This window comes from Cervus elaphus, chromosome 20 (assembly GCF_910594005.1).
Source record: "Cervus elaphus chromosome 20, mCerEla1.1, whole genome shotgun sequence".
NCBI lineage: Eukaryota > Metazoa > Chordata > Mammalia > Artiodactyla > Cervidae > Cervus > Cervus elaphus.
Window position 1 is genome coordinate 116,019,582 of NC_057834.1, and position 18,017 is coordinate 116,037,598.

Sequence of the window (18,017 nt, forward strand, 5' to 3'; positions counted from 1 at the left end):
CCTATAGATATGGTGACTGCCATCCTGTATTTTTTATTGGCTCATTAGAAGCAGCTTTTCAAGAGGCCTTCTATGTGAAAGCCCGAGATGTAAGTGCAATTTACCTTTTTTAATTAAACAGTGCATCCCATAGGTTTACCACCAGGCCTGAGGCAATGCTTAATGTTTTCTGCTTTTTTTCAGATTGAAGACTTGATTTTGTTTTTGGTTCATTTCTCAACCTAATCATAACCAAGATGCCCATTTCAGTCAGAGGGCAGTAGTATGATAGGGTACTACCGGCTCTTGCAGAAGACTGTCAAGCTTTGAAACAGGGTTTCTTTCTTTTTTTTTTTTTCCAAGGGGGTAAAAGGGGTGGACATGCTTAGAAGGGACCAGGCTATGTCCTTGTATTCTTTTTAGTTATGTGATTGACAGTTTCTTGCTAAGAGATTTGTCCTTCAATCTTTTCCCCAAATGATTATTCCATCTAATAGTATGTATCTAATAACTGTAATATTTTTTCCTAAAAGTCATTTTAGACAACAAGAAGATTTTTCTTTAAATACAGAAATGAGCTTTGTGATCTTACAATCAAGAAGATTGAAATATGTAACAAGAAATCAGTAGTTATATTTTGAGCAAGAAGATTCCATGTGATTGTTCTATTTATATGTTGACACTGCAGTCCAGGCCTCAGTTATCTGGCTCTTGCATACCTGTACAGCTTCAGCTCTTCCCATTCCCTGCCTTACACTTAATTAATGTAGCAGCAGTGTACCATTTGTATTTCCCCATAATGTTACTCTTTTCTAATGCTGCTTTAGTGTTAAGAATACCTTTCATCTTGCTCTTTACCTGGTTAGCTAAACACTCTGAATGTTTAATGAAGAAAGGAGAAAAGGGAGGAAGGAAGGACTAACGTGTAGATGGAGTTAGAGTAAAAGTTTTGGAATTAGGAATTTTGAGAATAGAGTGTAAGGATGACTCTGGAATTTCTAGTTCTTCTTACAACCTAAAGAAAAATTCATCTAAAACAACTTTGAAAAATGGAATTCCAAGATAGTCATTAGTGATCAACTTAAATCTGTCATGGACAGCTCAGTGAAGTAGATTAAGAAACATAAACTGTTCTTTACCCTAAGAATAGCTGAATAGCCCATGTAAAGTCTGTTTTAACTATCAGTTTTTTGACTATTAAAACTATATTAAATGGATTTTATTTTTGAAGACATATATTTACAGTAATACAGTTTTATAGTTTCTGTACAGGTTTTGGAAGATACTGAAAAGCACAAAGAATACATTCTAACACAGATTAGCTTTATGATACATGTTCTTTCCATATTTTTATTATATATTTTGTTGAGCCCACATTTAACAAGAAATTGGTCATGTTATAATCCTGTTCAAACAGCTTATTTTCACCTTTTAAATATTATATGATCATACCCTTAATTATATTTTATAATATTTCAACTTTTACTAAAACAATTTTTAATAAAGAAAAAATAAAGGAATAGTACAGTAAACACTCAAATCACCTATACCTAGACTTAATAATCACTAAAATTTTATCCCATATTTGCTTCTTTATATACAGGACATCCTAAAGTTTTAATAGAGTTTTAAGCCTTATAACTTGAAAAGTTTAACTGCTACATACTTAAAAAGAAGCAACATTTGAAATTTAATTATTTATGTTATTTATGCTATTAGATTTATGATTTTGATTAATAAATTTTTATGGTAAATATTTGTTTCAGTCCCTCTGATTGAAAATTGCAAACTTTGACTGGAATAGAAAATAATTTTGAATTTATTATTCAAAATTCATAAGAGCAAATATAAAAGAAATATAAATTTGCAAATTTTTTTTTAAGTTTTAGCAGTTAAACTTTTGAAATTATTAAAACTTAAACTGTAGAAGTTAGGATACCCTTAAATATTCGTTATTTTTGCTAAGCTATTTCAAGGTGACATCATAGTTTACCCATAAAAACAGCTGCATACACTTTTCAAAAATAATGATATTCTCCTACAGAATCACAATACCAGTATTGCTTGTAACATAATTAACAATAATTTGCTAACATCATCTAGTATCCAGTGCATATTCAAACTTCATTGGTTGATTGGGATAACAAATTATATTTGTTTGTTAGATTTCTTATACCCTTTTAAGCAAACACCCCCTTTATTCCCCACCGCCTGTTTTTATGACATTTGCTTTTGAAGAAATCATGTTGGATGATTACAGATTGTTCTAAATTCTTGATTTGTGTGATTGTTTCCTTGTGATATTATTTAACTTGTTCCTCTATCTCTGTATTTCCTGAGAAATGGATATTAAGGCTTAAAGCTTTGTTAGATTCAGGTGAATTTCTTTTTTTTGCAAGAATGCTTTTTAAGTAATGCTGAATACTTTATTATAATCAGATTTTTAATGGTTAGAGTCCATCGTTGTATGGTGATGTTATTCTATTTAAACAATCACTTATTTTTGAACATAAATATGTTTGAAAGAATATTTATAATTTTTAAATAATCTCTTTTTCAGTTCATTCCTGGGTATAAATGTATTTGGGATTAATTTTTCTCTGCTTTCCAGCAAGATTGCTAAGCAGTTGGAGTAACCAGAAAATACAAGGGTCTTTTATAACCTAAATATAGCTCCCATATAGGCATAGTCATCTGTTGAATTCCATTTTAAAAGCTATTAGAAACATTATAATTTTCAGTGATGATATATTATTTAAATATACAATATATAATAGATGAAAGAATTTTTTACTGAGTGTCTTTGTACAGTAAATTGGCATTTGGTTTTATTCAGACTGCTGATCCCCAGAGGAGCATAAACTCTTTATAATTTCTGGTATTTCTAATGAAACAATTGTTTGTTTTTGATTACTGAATTAGTATTTTAACAACTGGAAGTCATTGGTTCATGTAATTAAATGTGTTGTTTTGTATTAGATTGATGCCAAAATCCACTGACTTCTTTGGACTCCTAAAATATCTTTATCTTTTTCTGCTTGTCTAGGGTTTTTTTTTCTTTCTTCATTTCTCTTTTCCAAGTTAAAGATCAATAGCAGTTTATGTATCATTTATTACATTGCTCTAAACTTAAGATTTATCTGCATAGTGGATAAGTTATTCAAAATTAAATCTGAGAAGGAACATTTATTTTAGTCATCAACCTAATTATATACATATTCTTTTAAAATTAAAAACGATTGTCTAGAAAGTATAGAAATAGTACTACTGCTTTAGGTTTATATGGTGTACTATGGTTTGTGAAGCTTTATGCATATCTCATTTCAACCCCACAACAAACCAGTGAGATAGGGATACATAATATCAATATTCCAATTGTAGAGATGACAAAGCTCAGAAAAGCTACATGACTTAACCAAAGGCAAATCAAGGGTTAGCAGTAGAGGCCAAGTAAAAGTGCAGTTGTTCTAACATATAAAAGTGTATTTTATACTACACGGTCTTACTTCCAAAGCTTTTCAGTGCTAACTGCTAAACTACTGTATTCAGTTATCAAACTTCATCTCTTCTTTCAGACTGCACATTTGAAAGTTAAAAGAAATTGTTTTTGATATTTTTTTTAAAACTTCTGAACGAATCATTTTTAAGAAAAGAGTTTTCCTATTATGTTCAAACATTTTAAGGGAAGTATGACCGATACTGTGGGATTGTTACTAAATTTCTTTCATCTTAAACATCACATGTTTAATTTAAACTGTGGGAGACACATTAATTTTACCAGGGCAACAGATGAGCCTTGAGTACCAGCAATCTTCACTTGAAGTGAGAAATTGAGTTCCCAGAGTAAATAAAAACAAGATTGAAGGTTTAAATCCTCTGCTAGGCTTTTTGAACTTATATACTCATTAAATGTTTATTGGAGTGGTGGGATTACAAAGGATTTGGGGAGCTTCATCAACTGGTATATAGTTAATCACTAAGTAAAACACTACATTTGATAAAGTGTTTCTCACGATACACATTCAATCCATCTTAATGAAAACTGCTTCAAACTGATTTCATTTGAGAGCACTTGGTGAGGGTACTCACAGTTCTTTCTGCCTTTTTCATGAGAAATTTACAATACTGTTCAAAGCAGAGTTCCAACTTCAATGAAACAGCTATTCTAAGTTCTTGTGTTTAAGTGTATTGTGGAAAGTTTTGACTTCTGATAATGGACTGATCACTTTTATGATCTCTTCTTTGCCCTTAACTGTTAGGGATGTTGATTGAATTGAAGGCCATCAATATTTATTGTATGCCTATTTAAAGACCTAGGATATAGAGGTTTCCTGTTCTTGACATGTCCACAGTCTAGTAGGGAAGATGTGTGCTAAGTCACTTCAGTCATGTCTGACTCTTTGCAACCCTGTGGACTATAGCCTTCCAGGTTCCTCTGTCCTTGGGATTCTCCAGGCAAGAATACTGGAGTGGGTTGCCATTCCCTCCTCCTGGGGACCTTCTTGACCCAGGGATTGAACCTGCATCTCTTATATATCTCCAGCATTGGAGGCAGGTTATTTACCACTAGTACCACCTGGGAAGCCCTAGTAGGGAAGATAAAACAATATATAAATAGATCTATAAAATGCTATAAATGTAAAATGCTGTAGGAGCAAAGAGGAGAGGCACTTCATCTGCCTTAGAAGTTCAGGGAGATTTCTAGAGGTGGTACTTCTGACCTAAATCTTGTAAGATAAATAAAACAGGCAAGCAGAATTCTAAACAAAAAGAAGGTCATAAGGATATACCAGAAGATTGTAATTGAGGGTGAAAGTTGCTCAGTCGTGTCCAACTGTTTGTGACCCCATGGACTGTAGCCCAACAGGGTCCTCTGTCTGTGGAATTCTCCAGGCAAGAACAATGGAGTGGGTTGCCGTTCCCTTCTCCAGGGGATCTTCCTGATCCAGGAATCGAACCTGGGTCTTCTGCATTGCAGGTGGATTCTTTACCATCTGAGCTACCAGGGGAGGTACAACAAAAAAAAATAAGACAGAGAGCAAAACAGTGCAAGACAGAGAGTTGGACTGCCTGGTATAATGAGGCTGAGAATATCAACAGGAGCATAGAGGGGTCTGTGATGTCCTGGCATTACCTGGTGTTTAAAAAATATTTGTTGAAAGAAGCTTACATTTTATCTATAGACAAGGAAGAGCCAGTTGTTTGCCTCCTTAATTACAGTTGCAGAAGTTACCACCAGCCACACCATGATTCCCTGGGACTTTCTTCCCCTAAAGAAGTTTCTTTTTCTCCTTATAGCCTCCCCACCTCTCAGTTCTGCTGTCCCTGAGATCTCTTCACAACAAAAAGCCCCCCAGAGAATGATTAGACATTTGTAAGTGACTAAAATTCAACAGCAGTAAAAATCCCAGTGCCAGGGCTTACGTCCCATGTGAAAGAATGTCCCTTTCCCAGCCACCCTTTGGGAGACTGGGCTTTGATGGCGGTAATCCTGTTATACTTGCTTAGATCTTCACTTCAGACCCAGCGCTGTTTCCAAATATTACACATAAATTAAGGAAACCAGTGCTTGATTTCCCACTTAGTAACGCTGTGTTCCCAAACAAGTAATGAGCCTCTTTCTAATCTAGAAAAAAGAAGGGTTGATGATAATATGTATTTACTTTTTACGGTTGTTTTGAGGGTTAAGTGGGATCTCCTCATAAATGCTTCCCTGATAGCTCAGTTGGTAAAGAATCTGCCTGCAATGCAGGAGATCCTGGTTCGATTCCTGGGTTGGGAAGATCTACTGGGGAAGGGAAAGGCTACCCACTCTAGTATTCTGACCTGGAGAATTCCATGGACTGTATAGTCCATGAGGTCGCAGAGTCGGACACGACTGAGCGACTTTCAAGATATTTTCATGAATGTACCGAGAATCATGACTGAGGTGATTTTAAATAGTTTTAGACAAATTTCAGAAATGTTTGTAAAATAGCAAAACCGATTTTCTGTTTGGTTTTTTGCAGTCCATTTATTTATGTATTAGTTTAATATATATACTTTACTGAAGTACAGTTGAGTTACAATGTTTCAGGTGCACAGCAAGGTGATTCGTTTATACATATACAGAGATTTGACTTAATATGAATAGAATGCTAGATTTCTAATTTAAAAAATAGATACACAACAAGCAATAAAGTCTACTGTATAGCATAGGAAACTGTAGTCAATATCTTATAATGTCCTGCAATGGAAAAAAATCTGAAAAATACCAGAACTGGTTTTTTTATGCAGTTCATGAATAAAAAAATAATAAAAAACTGTTGTTAACTTTAAGAACAGTTCCATAAAGGAATTTTGAGAACCCATTTGAGCATTTATAGCTCTAAAATGAAGGCTTTGCTTTAACAGTACTTTGTTCATTATCAGGTTTTATTACACTCATTTTAAAAATTGGCCCATTTTAAAGTAGTGCTAGAGAAGGAAATGACAACCCACTCCAGAATTCCTGTCTGGAAAATCCCATGGACAGAGGATCCTGACAGGCTACAGTCCATGGGGTAGCAGAGAGTCGGACACGACTGAGCAACGAAGCAACAAAGTAGTGCTGTTTCTACTTCGTCAAGTTAAGAACCTAAATACCATCCCTGGTCAATGTTTTTTAAAAAGAAATAAGCTCTAATCAAATATGAAGCCAGAACTGCAATTGATAAGTTTCTAGCATTCTATCATCCAGAAAAATCAGCCAAACAGACCTATTTGTGCTTTGGAAAGTATGCACAGTTTGTTCATCATGTCTTTGTTTTCTTTTCAATTTAAATTCCTTAAAGGCAGACAGTGTTTTTAGAGTAATTTTTTATGACAGCTAGGATAGCATCTGGCACATGTATGAGATAAGAACTATTGATGCTAGTATAATTTTTGAAGTATGTTTTCATATAAATGAAATGTTTGTTAAAAGAAAAGAATACAAATACATTTAAAGTAGCAAATTAAGTTACCTCATAATCCTAAACCTGAAAATAAGCACTACTAAATGTTTTTACTTTTAAATGTGGTTTAAAATAGAAAAGTCTCCAAACATATACATCAGTAAAAATGTTGCTGAGTTTTATAGAAGTGCAGCCATACTATTGTGTAATTAGATATTTCCACTAAACAGTATATAGTTAGCACCTTATCTAGAATTTGCCTCTTATTCTCCGAGTTATCAGATCTACCTAATTAAAATTGTACAAATCTTTAATGTTTATAATAAAATTATTTTTTTAATTAGTTAAAATTAATTAGTTTTAAAATATGCTGCTGTGTGAAACATTCTTCTCAATTTATTGCTGTTCTCCATTTTTTGAGAGCCATATAACTGTATTCAAAAAGCTATATAGGTAAAATTTATTAAAATATGAAAAGCAAGGCTGATTTTTATTAGTGGGCTTTAATCATATTTGTATCATTTCTCTTAAGGAGCCCTTCCTGTCCCTAGAAAGTATTTGTTCCTCATACTGCCTATTTGTAAAGGATAAAAAGCTAAATTGGATCTCTTAAGTATTCCATTTGTAAATTTAACAAGTTTGTTCCATATCTAATCTTAAACATTTTCATTTAAATATAAAGAAAATAGTAGAAAGAGAAACAATGGGAATTCTTATATTTAATTCTGAGCCCCCATTTACTTGCCGTGTGCTATTAAAATTAGGTTACTCAATCTCTCTGCGCATCAAAACTTAAAAATTTGTGTTGTAGTACATACCTCACAAGGTTAACAAGAAATTAATATAAGTAAAACATCTTCAAAATGTTTGTGAAACATCTTTAAGATTGTTTGCTTTTTAGTTGATGGACATTGAATAAATCAGGCAGATTTGGATTTAAACCTGGAACCTGAAACTGACTATATAAGCCAACATTTTCTCTGAAATGGAGATTAAAATATCTTGGCAATTAACCTACCTTGGAATAATGAATCCTTACCTTCACAGTAACCAAGTTATTCAGATGCACATATTAGGGAAGATGAGTTGGCCTACATAATTGGTACATGTAAAGGAGCAGTAGGAAATCAGACTGAAATAGAGAAGTAGACTGGGGTTTCAACATGGAAATCCGTGAATGCCAGCTAAAGACTGTTGTTATTGTGAGGTAGTAGTTAGCTTTTGAAAGTGCTGAAGAAGAGGGTGACACTGTCAGAGAAATAAGTATTGTGGTGGCAGTTTGTATCAATAGAATGGATGGAAAGGGAGAAATTGGTGGCGGAGACTGAGCAACTGTGTATGTTTGTGTACGTGTAGTTGTGGAGTGTCAGGCAATGATTAGAAAATCACAGTACAATAATAGCGCAGTGTAGTTTACAAGCTTTTTGACTCCTGTGTTTCACAGCCTGTTAGCTTTTGTATACCTTTTTATACATGTGTATCTTCTAGTATCCTGTTTCTCCCACACCCTTCTTGGAGTGCCTAACAAAACAGAGAATAATACTGCTTTTGTCATAGACCTACACTAATGTGTTCTGTTCTTTCTTTCCTCTGAAGCATTTCAATAGAATCTGTTGGTTTTATATTTGCCTTGTCATTTACAGTCTTTAATAAATAACTATATTAAGAAAATCAAAGTATTTCTGATGTTAAGTAGGGCCTAGTATCTTTATTAGAAGTATTCGGAGCTTAATTTCTCTAGCATATACACTTACGAAGGACGGGAAGCCCCATGAAGAACTGTAAAGATCAGTTAAAAGAGGACAATGCCCGAGTAGGGGCAAGCATTATAAGTAAATATTTCACAGAAAAGAAGAGTAAAAACAGTCAGTTTGCTATAACAGCCAATCAATTGAGCTTCCAGTTTATTTTTTTTAATAGTTATTTATTTATTTTTGGCTGTTCTTAGTTTCAGCACACTGGCTCTCTAGTTATGGTTTGTGGGTTTAGTCACCCCACAGCTTGTGGGATCTTAATTCCCTGACCAGGAGTCAAACCTGTGTCCCCAGCCTTGGAAGGCAGATTTATAACCACTGGACCACCAGGGAAGTCCCAGGCTTCCAATTTCCTTATTCATAAGAACTTTAGATACATGTGTATCTTTCTTAAAGATATTTTATGACCTGAGTAATACAGTTTGAACAATGCAAACTGATAAAGCTCAGTACCCAATGAACTTGTCAGCTTATTTTACAAAGACAGTTTAATTTTGCTTTAGGCTTTTTGGTTTGTTTGTTTGTTTAACCTATGACTTTCACAGGAGTGATCTCCCAGTGTGAGACTCAAATACATCTCAGACATAGACTGTGTCTTCAAGAGTGCCGTTCCAACATCTGCTTCAGGAAATAAGAGGGAAAAGATACCATCCTAGCATCTCTTCATCTTCACTAGGTGGCTGTTTTCTTTTGGAACTTCTCTAGTTGGTTGCTATCAGTTGGTCCTTGAACTCAGTTTTAGGAGCGAGAAAAAAAAAAAAGGCAAAGTGTCACAATTCGCTCCAAAATCAGTCTGCACTCTGATTCTTTACTGTTCAAAAATTACTAGCTTGGAGTTCTTTGAATACATCAGGCCATTGACATCACAGGGGCTTTTCCCAACCTTTTCTCTTTGCTTTTACTCTTTTTTCACTCTTCCTTTTTTCCACTATCACCTAAAGTTAAATTTCAGCTCAAATATCACCTTCATAAAGAAGCAGCCTGTCTGTTGTTCATGCCTAGACCCAAGGACCCCCTCTGTTATAGTAGTTATGTCACCACTCCCATCTAAGAGCATTGGACTTCCAAAGCTATGTGTCACCAAGGCCAGAAAAGAGAAATAGCTTTCTCAACGTCACAGAGCTGGGAGGTGGCGAAGCCGGGATTTGTTTCCAGACAATGTAGCTTCATGCTGCTGTGCCACAGTTCTTACTGTGTGCTTGAGTCTTGGTTGGACGCTGGCTGGATCTGTGAATATCCATATATAGGAACAAGATTGTGGAAATGGACTGTGAACTGGGATGAACTAATTAGAACTGGCCATGAACTAATTAGAGCCTAGATTTAAAACAATAAATAAGATAGCTACAAACAACATTATGAGGTACTGGAGAAATTTGAATATGGACTCTGTATTAGATAATTGTACAATATTAAGTTGTAACTATTGTAAACAATATTAAATGTCTTAGGTGTGATTAAAGAAATAATGATTATGTAAGGGAATATCCTTATTTCTAAGGCGGCAGACACTAAAGTAAAGTGGAGGTGTCACGATATGAGCAGCTTTAAATGTTTCAGGGAAAGAAGCATGAAAAGAATGATTGAGCAAATACAGCAAAATGTTAATAATTGATCAATCTAGGTAAAATATAAAGAGTGTTTACTGTTGTATCAGTTTATCAGTGCCTTGTATCAGTAAACCACCCCCAAACTTAAAAGAAGAGTGATGATTCTGACTATTATGGCGATAATATAAAAGGAGAAGGGAAACTGAAAATGGAGAAATAAAATTGGGTCCCAATTTACACAAAGATAATTATTTTTAATTTGTTTTAATTCTTATACTGAAAAAACTATGAAATACCATTTCTAGAAATCATTTGTCATATCAACTTCAAAATCATTGAACACACAAATTATGGATATTCTGGTACCTCAAAAGAAACTGGACAACTTTCTTTTCAGCCCATCAGTAAATATTTTCTGAGTGTCTGCTCTGTGCCTGGCTTATTTTGAGACATAGCCAGCTCATTTCTTCCAGCTGTAATGTTCTGTAGTTCTGTGATGCTGAGTGTCTAAATACAATAGCTACTGTAGCTCAGGGCCAGGTCACATTGGTTGCTGTCAGCCTGGCATTTTCTAAGGATCAACTTAGTACCTTAGCGCCTGGATTTGAATATGAAGATTAGTGAAGCCCTGAAATTGCGGACACAATTAAGCATCCCAAACACTAGTAGGAGAAATGAAGAAGCTGTATTTTATGGCTATAATTTATCTTGAAATGACCTTTAAATCCTTTATTTTGCATGGATATTTCCAGAATCTTGATCCAAACAGCTGCATTTTATTCGGCACCTACTACGGGCCATGCATTGTAAATAAGTATTTTACCTACTATATCCACAATCCTTACATCTTACCCCCATAATCACATAGCTGGTAAGTGGCAAAACTAGGTTTAGCACAGAGCTTTCTGTTACTTTAATGCTTGGAGGCTTTCCTTTAACTGTGTTACCAAAACCTAGATCACAAAGAGGGAGTCTGAGGAGAATATAGCTAGGCTGCTTGCCTTTTTCCTCAACCAGACTTACAGTCTCTCTGCCAAATTAGAAAGGACAAATAAAATGTACATTCTTTAAATGCCCTGATCTTATTGCTTCTCATATGATACTGCAATTAAATTTTTTGCTTTCCGCGTCTGCCATCCCTTCCAGATCCCCAACTTTTAGAGAGCAAGGGAACTTTGTTTTATTCATCTTTATATTCTCAATGCCTAACACATAGGCACTCTGTAAATGTTATTGAACTGAATTATTAATGGGCCAAAGGGAAAAATGGTTATAGTAATGGAAAACAAAACATTTCCCTATGCTTTTTCTATGTACTAAATGCCCTTTCTTCACAAAAGCAGTTTTCTGATATGCTCAACCCAGTTCTCACTGTTTTGGCCTGTGTTTAGTTGAATCAATAAAGTAATCAGAAATTTGAGACTGGGGGGTTTCATTTGGGTGTGCCTATAATTTAATCAGAGGTTTAGGTAACCCAAATTTAGTAGCATTTTCATATTATTAAGTCTTAACATTTTACTATTTTTACTGTCATAATAGCAGAAGAAAAAAATTTCGTTGAAAGTTGAAAGTGTTATTAGGTTTGGGAGAAAAGATTATTTTAAGATTTTTCAGTTTTTCTTTTGAAAGCTACTATGGGAGTACCCCCAACCTGAAGATCCTTCTCTGATACTCTTTGTATCATCTCCTTTCTCACAGTTTAGAGCTTAAAGTGAGATTTTTTTTTTTTTAAAGTGTGTTTTCCTGGCATCTCATGTTTAACAGTGTCAGGGGTTTATGTCCCTGGAACGAAAACTGTTTCTCCAGGGCCTTTTTTCTCTCAGCTTCCAGTGAAAAGAGGGGCGAGGCGAGCCAGTCGCTTACCACAAAGCAGTGCCACCACAAAGGAAAGATTAAGGGTTTAGAGAGAGGTCAATGTGGGTTTTTCTCTAACTAAACACTTTCCTAAAGTTTCCTTGTGGAAAAATAATGAAGTCATCTCAGAGTTTTTAAAGAATTTTTATTTCTTTTTCACCGTCTGCATTCGCTTGTCTTCTCAGCATGGATGTTTAATCTTCCTAGGCTTTGTGAATTGGTCCAAATGAATAAGTGGTGAGCTGTCTCTCTAGGAGCTAGAGGCTTATTCTAAGGGCCTAATCACTGAGTAAACACATCTTTGCCCTCCCTCTCACAACTGCGATATAATAGTCGAGATTCTAGCACAGTAACCTGGATATTGCAGGGACCAATGCTTTGAAATGCAGAACGGTTGATCCTCCAAAACAGACAGTGCCTGATCTTCGCCTGCCTCTTTCTTCTTTTTTTAAATTAAATATTACCAAAGAGATGCTTTTTATTGCTTGATATTGTGCATTAGTGCCCTGGATTTCCAAGTTTAGTTTCAGTCAACACTGTCAGCTGCACTTATAGGGAACTCTCCATGTTGGGTTTCTTAGTAGCCTCTTCAGTATATGTGTGTTTGTTTTGGAAGAGCATTCAAATTAAATCAGTGAAATAGCAATGTAAATTGCTAATCTCTTTCCTAACGTCTGAATGTTCCATTGCAGTGTTCTTGAGAGAAATAAGCATTTTAAAGATTCAGCCATTGCTATTGTTCGGTTAAAAATAGGCTGATTTAAAAAATGGATGGCTCTCTTGTTCCCAGTGTCTCTTTAAATGTAGTTGCTGAAATACAATCAAGCAGAATTAGAGGTTGACATCTGTCTGTCTGTTGGGCTAGAGAGCGTCTAAGAAGAGGACTTGTTAGTGCTGAACTTGTTAGTGCTGCCAGGTTCACATTCCCATCCCTAAAGCAGTAGTTCTAGATTCGTTTACTAAGAGTGATTTGGCTACCATTTGGTATCTTTTTTGCCAGAGGGCTGTCGCTGATACCAACATTCCTGTTTCTTTCCTCAAATATGCTAAGACATGTGCTAATTTAGGGATGCAAAGAAGACCAGAAGAGATCCTGTTCTTACCCTTGAGAGACTTTGTTTAGAGGGGAAACTGGTTAACAATTACAATACTAACAGAAGAGATAGAGGCCCAAAAAGGAAGCGCTTAACACTGCCTTGGAGAATCAGGGAGGCATTTACTTTGAGCCTTAAAGGTTGAGTAGGAGTCTTCCAAATAAATATCTCTCCCACAATATATCTGATTACAGACTTCCTAGATACCAGCTACTATTATCTGCAGGTGTCATCAACATAGATGAAAAAACCCTAAACCTTTCTTATTCGATGTTTCATCACTGCTGCTTCCTGCTGAGCCTGAGACAAAAACTATTTTAACAAATACTTATTGAATGAATGAATTGACACCTGGAAGCAGCTACTGTTGGAGCTACTTACACTCGGAAGTTCTGCCCTTATTCACATTACATGCTGTTCTCTGAGGCCCCAGAAGTACTGATGTGTGAGCATCTGGTGCCTTAATACTCTACAAGCTCTCTAAGCCTGGAGTGTAGAGTGGTTGGGTTCTTTGCTACTTCTGTAGTATCAAAGACAGAATACTAGGCTTGGAGTCAGCCAATCTGGATTCCAATCCCAGATATACTACTTACTTATTAGTTGTGGAATTTAGGATAAGCCAGGTTTCTAAAGCTCAGTTTCCTCATAGGTTGATAAAGTTAAGAATACTATTTTACAGGTTTGTTCTAGGGATTAAAGTAGATAATGGGTGTGTAACTAACACACTCATTTTGGAAGCATCTACTTCTGGCTACCCTCATCTAGTATAAAATTTTCCTTTGAAGAAAATAATGATGACTATTATTATTAGGATTGTTTATCAACATAATTCCAAGCATCAGATGTTCGTCAGCGTGAACCCTTCTTCTATAAATGGGTTAAATAAATAAAAACCCTGGGTTATGAATAAAAACCCTTCTTTTGTTCATCTTACTACACAGCATTTTTTCCTCATCATCACATTCTTTTTCAATATGAGGGGAAGGATTCTAAGCTTCCTTGAAATTGTCCTTCACCAGAATTTCACAGATTAGTTTGTGTATTTATCATAATATTTTACCTTTCCATTTCCTGGTAACTGGCTATTCTTAAACTCAGCTGTTCTATAGGGTAGCACCAGAAAATTAATTAAAGACAATTTAGGTTCTTTAACCATGTTTGCTGTGGTTAAAGCTGACATTTGCAAATTATATTGCTCAGTATCAGTTTTTAGTTTCAGTTATTTTATTGATTATCTAGCTCTGACAAAGGGTACGTTTAAAAGAGCAAATGTCATTTCTTGAAAGCAAGTTTTATCAAGCAAAAAGCAAAGAATAATTTTCTATATGATAAACTACATTGGATATTTTCTGAAATATAAACTAGAAGGAACTCAAGTGAAGTAAACATTTTTCTATCATCCTTTCAAATGGCAAGTAGATATCAATCACATGTTCTGAAGTAAGGACTTTGACATGGGAAAACATTAAGGACTTTGAAATTACCTGTGGAACTAAAACAAAAGTTATTTCAGACTTTTTTCTTTCAAGTAGAAGAGACTCTTCAGTGTTCAGGTTAAAAACATAAAAACTATGTAAGAGGAGATTTTGGCATTCAATCTTAATCGGTATTGTTTTCTCTGTATTGTTGAATAGCTCAGAATTAATTTTCCCTTTATGTATATAGTATGTACTAAATATGAAGAATTGTAATTACATTTCCTTTAAAGAAAATGCAATCCTATTTTGATTCATGCTTGAGATAGGCTTGCACATGTTAACAGGAATCTATGACAGCAGTCTGTAAGACAAGAGTATAATCATCCGAAGCAAAATGTATTCATATTAGTAGATGCTTTAGGAGCTCCAGGTGTCAGATACTCTTAGGGAATAGCATTTAATTTTTGTCTTTGTTGTTTGTATTGACTGATTGTGCCTTTCAAAATTCAAGAAATGTTACATTAGTGGATATTTTAATTTATCAATCTTTTCTCCTCTTTTCAGAGAAAGCTTCTTGCTATCTACCTCCACCATGATGAAAGTGTATTAACCAACGTGTTCTGCTCACAAATGCTTTGTGCTGAATCTATTGTCTCTTATCTGAGTCAAAATTTTATAACCTGGGCTTGGGATCTGACAAAGGATGCCAACAGAGCAAGGTAATACTGTTGTTCATAAGTTATAAGTTGGGCTTTTATTTTTTTTTTAAGTCATCATTGTATTTGATTTCTTATCATCATAAACATTTTCATCCTCAGCTTAAGTTTTCTATTATTACATTTAATTAGATAAAAACTGTTTGTTGTAGTTAATGTATGCAGTTATTTACAGTTGTAAAAAAATACTTTAACTAATAAAAGATTTCTTAAATTCAGGAATAACCCAAAAACCAAAACCAAAATACATTGTTCATGTCTTTTTGCATTAATAAAATACATTTCTTTGTACTGATATTCTAATGTTCTAATATGTTGTTGAACATTAAAATCTGTTTCTAATAATATTCAGAAAAGACAAGGAAAATCTAATATATAATCCTACTAGTAAGGTTACATTCTTAATAATTCCAGTGATGAAGGCAGGACATTCTGGACCAGTCCAGTGGAGTTGGTAATAGCTTAACTCTAGCATATGCTAATTGATGTAATCGCTTTATTGCACACATTCTTTTGCACACAGCCAGCAATACATCCATATTCTCAGTAGAAAAAAAAAAATTCCCTTTCCTAGCTGTCAGGATAAATTTACTTAATTTGTTAATCATAACATCTGTAAGTAATGAATAATTCTTCATATTTTGCCTATTTGAGTTTACCATCTGAAATATATTTCATCTTGTTTAATTACACATGTGGCCATAACATCCTGTGATGCAACTTTGGGTGGTGTTAACACAATCATAATCACAGCCTGCTGATTTATGAACAGGAAGATTAAATTAATTCATTTCAAGGCAATCCTATTGTAGGTACATGATTTAAATGACTGTAGAACAATTGGAAATCATCTGATTTGTCTTTTTATTATTTTATGGCTCACTGAATTTTTGCTCATCATTCAGACTTTGTCTTATGTAATCTGAATCTGAAAAGAAAGATGATTCTTCCCTTAAAAGTGAAGCAAAAGAATGTTGAAGCAATTTCTTCATCTAATACTTCATTTCTTTAAGTAAATGGTTAGGAATTTTCATAGGATGACTTCGTTCTGCCTTGGAAATATTCCCTGTTATACATAAATAAAGAACCTTTAGCACCTGTATTTGTTTAAATTAAATCAGGTTATTATTCACACTCAGTTAAAGGTGATGAAAAGCAGTGCCAAAAACAGATAAAAATGCAGCATCGAAGGTCTTTCATGAGGCAAAATACATAGACTGGAGACTTGGCTAAATCTCTTGCCATTCACTGGCAGTAAGGAATCTCCTCCTTTCCTTTTATCCACAACTTGATGGAGAAGGAAACACTATTTCTAAACCATCTGTAGTGGCTAAGTTCAGCAGGCTACCTGCTGTTATTTTGTTCTATCCTCCATTTAATTCCTTAGTTCCTTTTATTTTACAATGACAAAAAATTGCAGTGTAGTTTCTTTTGAAAAGCAGTGTTTGAGGGTTTTTTTTATGACTGGCAATCAACAGCCATGTAATTGCTTTGTTATGTTTTACTAAAGAAGTCTGTTAAGTAGCACAACTTTGATACACTAGTAATAAGAGTTTGCAGGTTACAGAGACACCTGTGGTGACCAAAGCCACAGAAGCTGCTTATTAGAAAGAGCCAGTACAGCTGTGTCCTGTTAACTCCTTATGACACTTTTTTAGAACACAAAATAAAGGCCTTGTTTAAGGTTTTAGAACTCTTTCTCAAGGAGTTGCAAGACCAACTATGAAGTATGATAGGATATTTCAATCTACATTTATGTGGCATCTCATTATTAAGTTACTGTTATGAAAATAAAAAGAAATGATATTAAAGACTAAATAGAAACATCTAGGAATTTAATAAACATTTATAGGAACAAGAAACAAGGCAATGGGGAAAAAAGAACATAATTTCTGGGATTTAAAATATTTGGCATCCTTATTCAAAGTCAAATTCTATCCATATTACAAATTAAATACTATGTTAAGGTATTACATTTATCTCTATAAAGTAATAAGTAAAATTATGTTGCTACTGTTTGTGCACAGCTGCTCATTTTTACAGTTAAGGTCTATGGTAAAATTCACATTCTACGAAGACAAGATGAAAATTTGCTGGAATGGAATGTTCCTAATAAAGAGTAAAAGTAGATTTCCTTTTGATATACAAAATTATAAGAGAATTACATAGACTGATGTATTGCCCCCCCAAAAGAGTTTGACTTTAGCCACAGTTTTCTTACCATCTACCATAGATTCATCTAAATAAAATTATCTAATTGAGTTTCCATCTCCAGGATGTCTATAAGCTGTTTGGTCTGGATGCTTTCTTGGTGGTTCTATGAGACCGTCCTCTGATGTGATAGCTGGGGACACTGATGCCCAGGACAGGAAAGGACTTGCCAAACTGTTTTATTTTTGCTTAAGAAATACTTGGATTAAACCTACAGAAACATTAGTCCTCCATAATTTACTGTGAATCTCTTCTGTTTTAAGTGAAGGATATTGAACTAAGTGAATGCTTTGGTTAAGTTACAAGAATATGAATGTAAATTGATATTATAAGTTAGATATCCTGGTTTTGCTAACAATCCAGAATGCCTGATTTCAGTAACAAACTAGGATAAATAAGAAACAGATTTCTATAGAATGTCACAGATATACACCACTGAAGATATAGATGGTTTGGATTTCCCCCTTCCAAAATGATTCTAGTAACTTTCTAAACTGAATACTTAAGTTATCCAATCTATATCTGTA

At 34.3% G+C, this 18,017-nt stretch overlaps 1 protein-coding gene across 4 annotated transcripts in view; it reads left to right on the plus strand.

Annotated features, from left to right (window-relative positions):
* FAF1 (Fas associated factor 1) overlaps positions 1-18,017 on the plus strand; it is a 502,843-nt gene that overhangs the window by 354,530 nt on the left and 130,296 nt on the right. For all 4 annotated transcript variants that reach the window (XM_043876171.1, XM_043876168.1, XM_043876169.1 and 1 more), the window contains 2 exons: positions 8-89; positions 15,128-15,282. In XM_043876171.1, the coding sequence (XP_043732106.1) occupies positions 8-89; positions 15,128-15,282 (237 nt within the window). The remainder of the gene's footprint in view (positions 1-7; positions 90-15,127; positions 15,283-18,017) is intronic.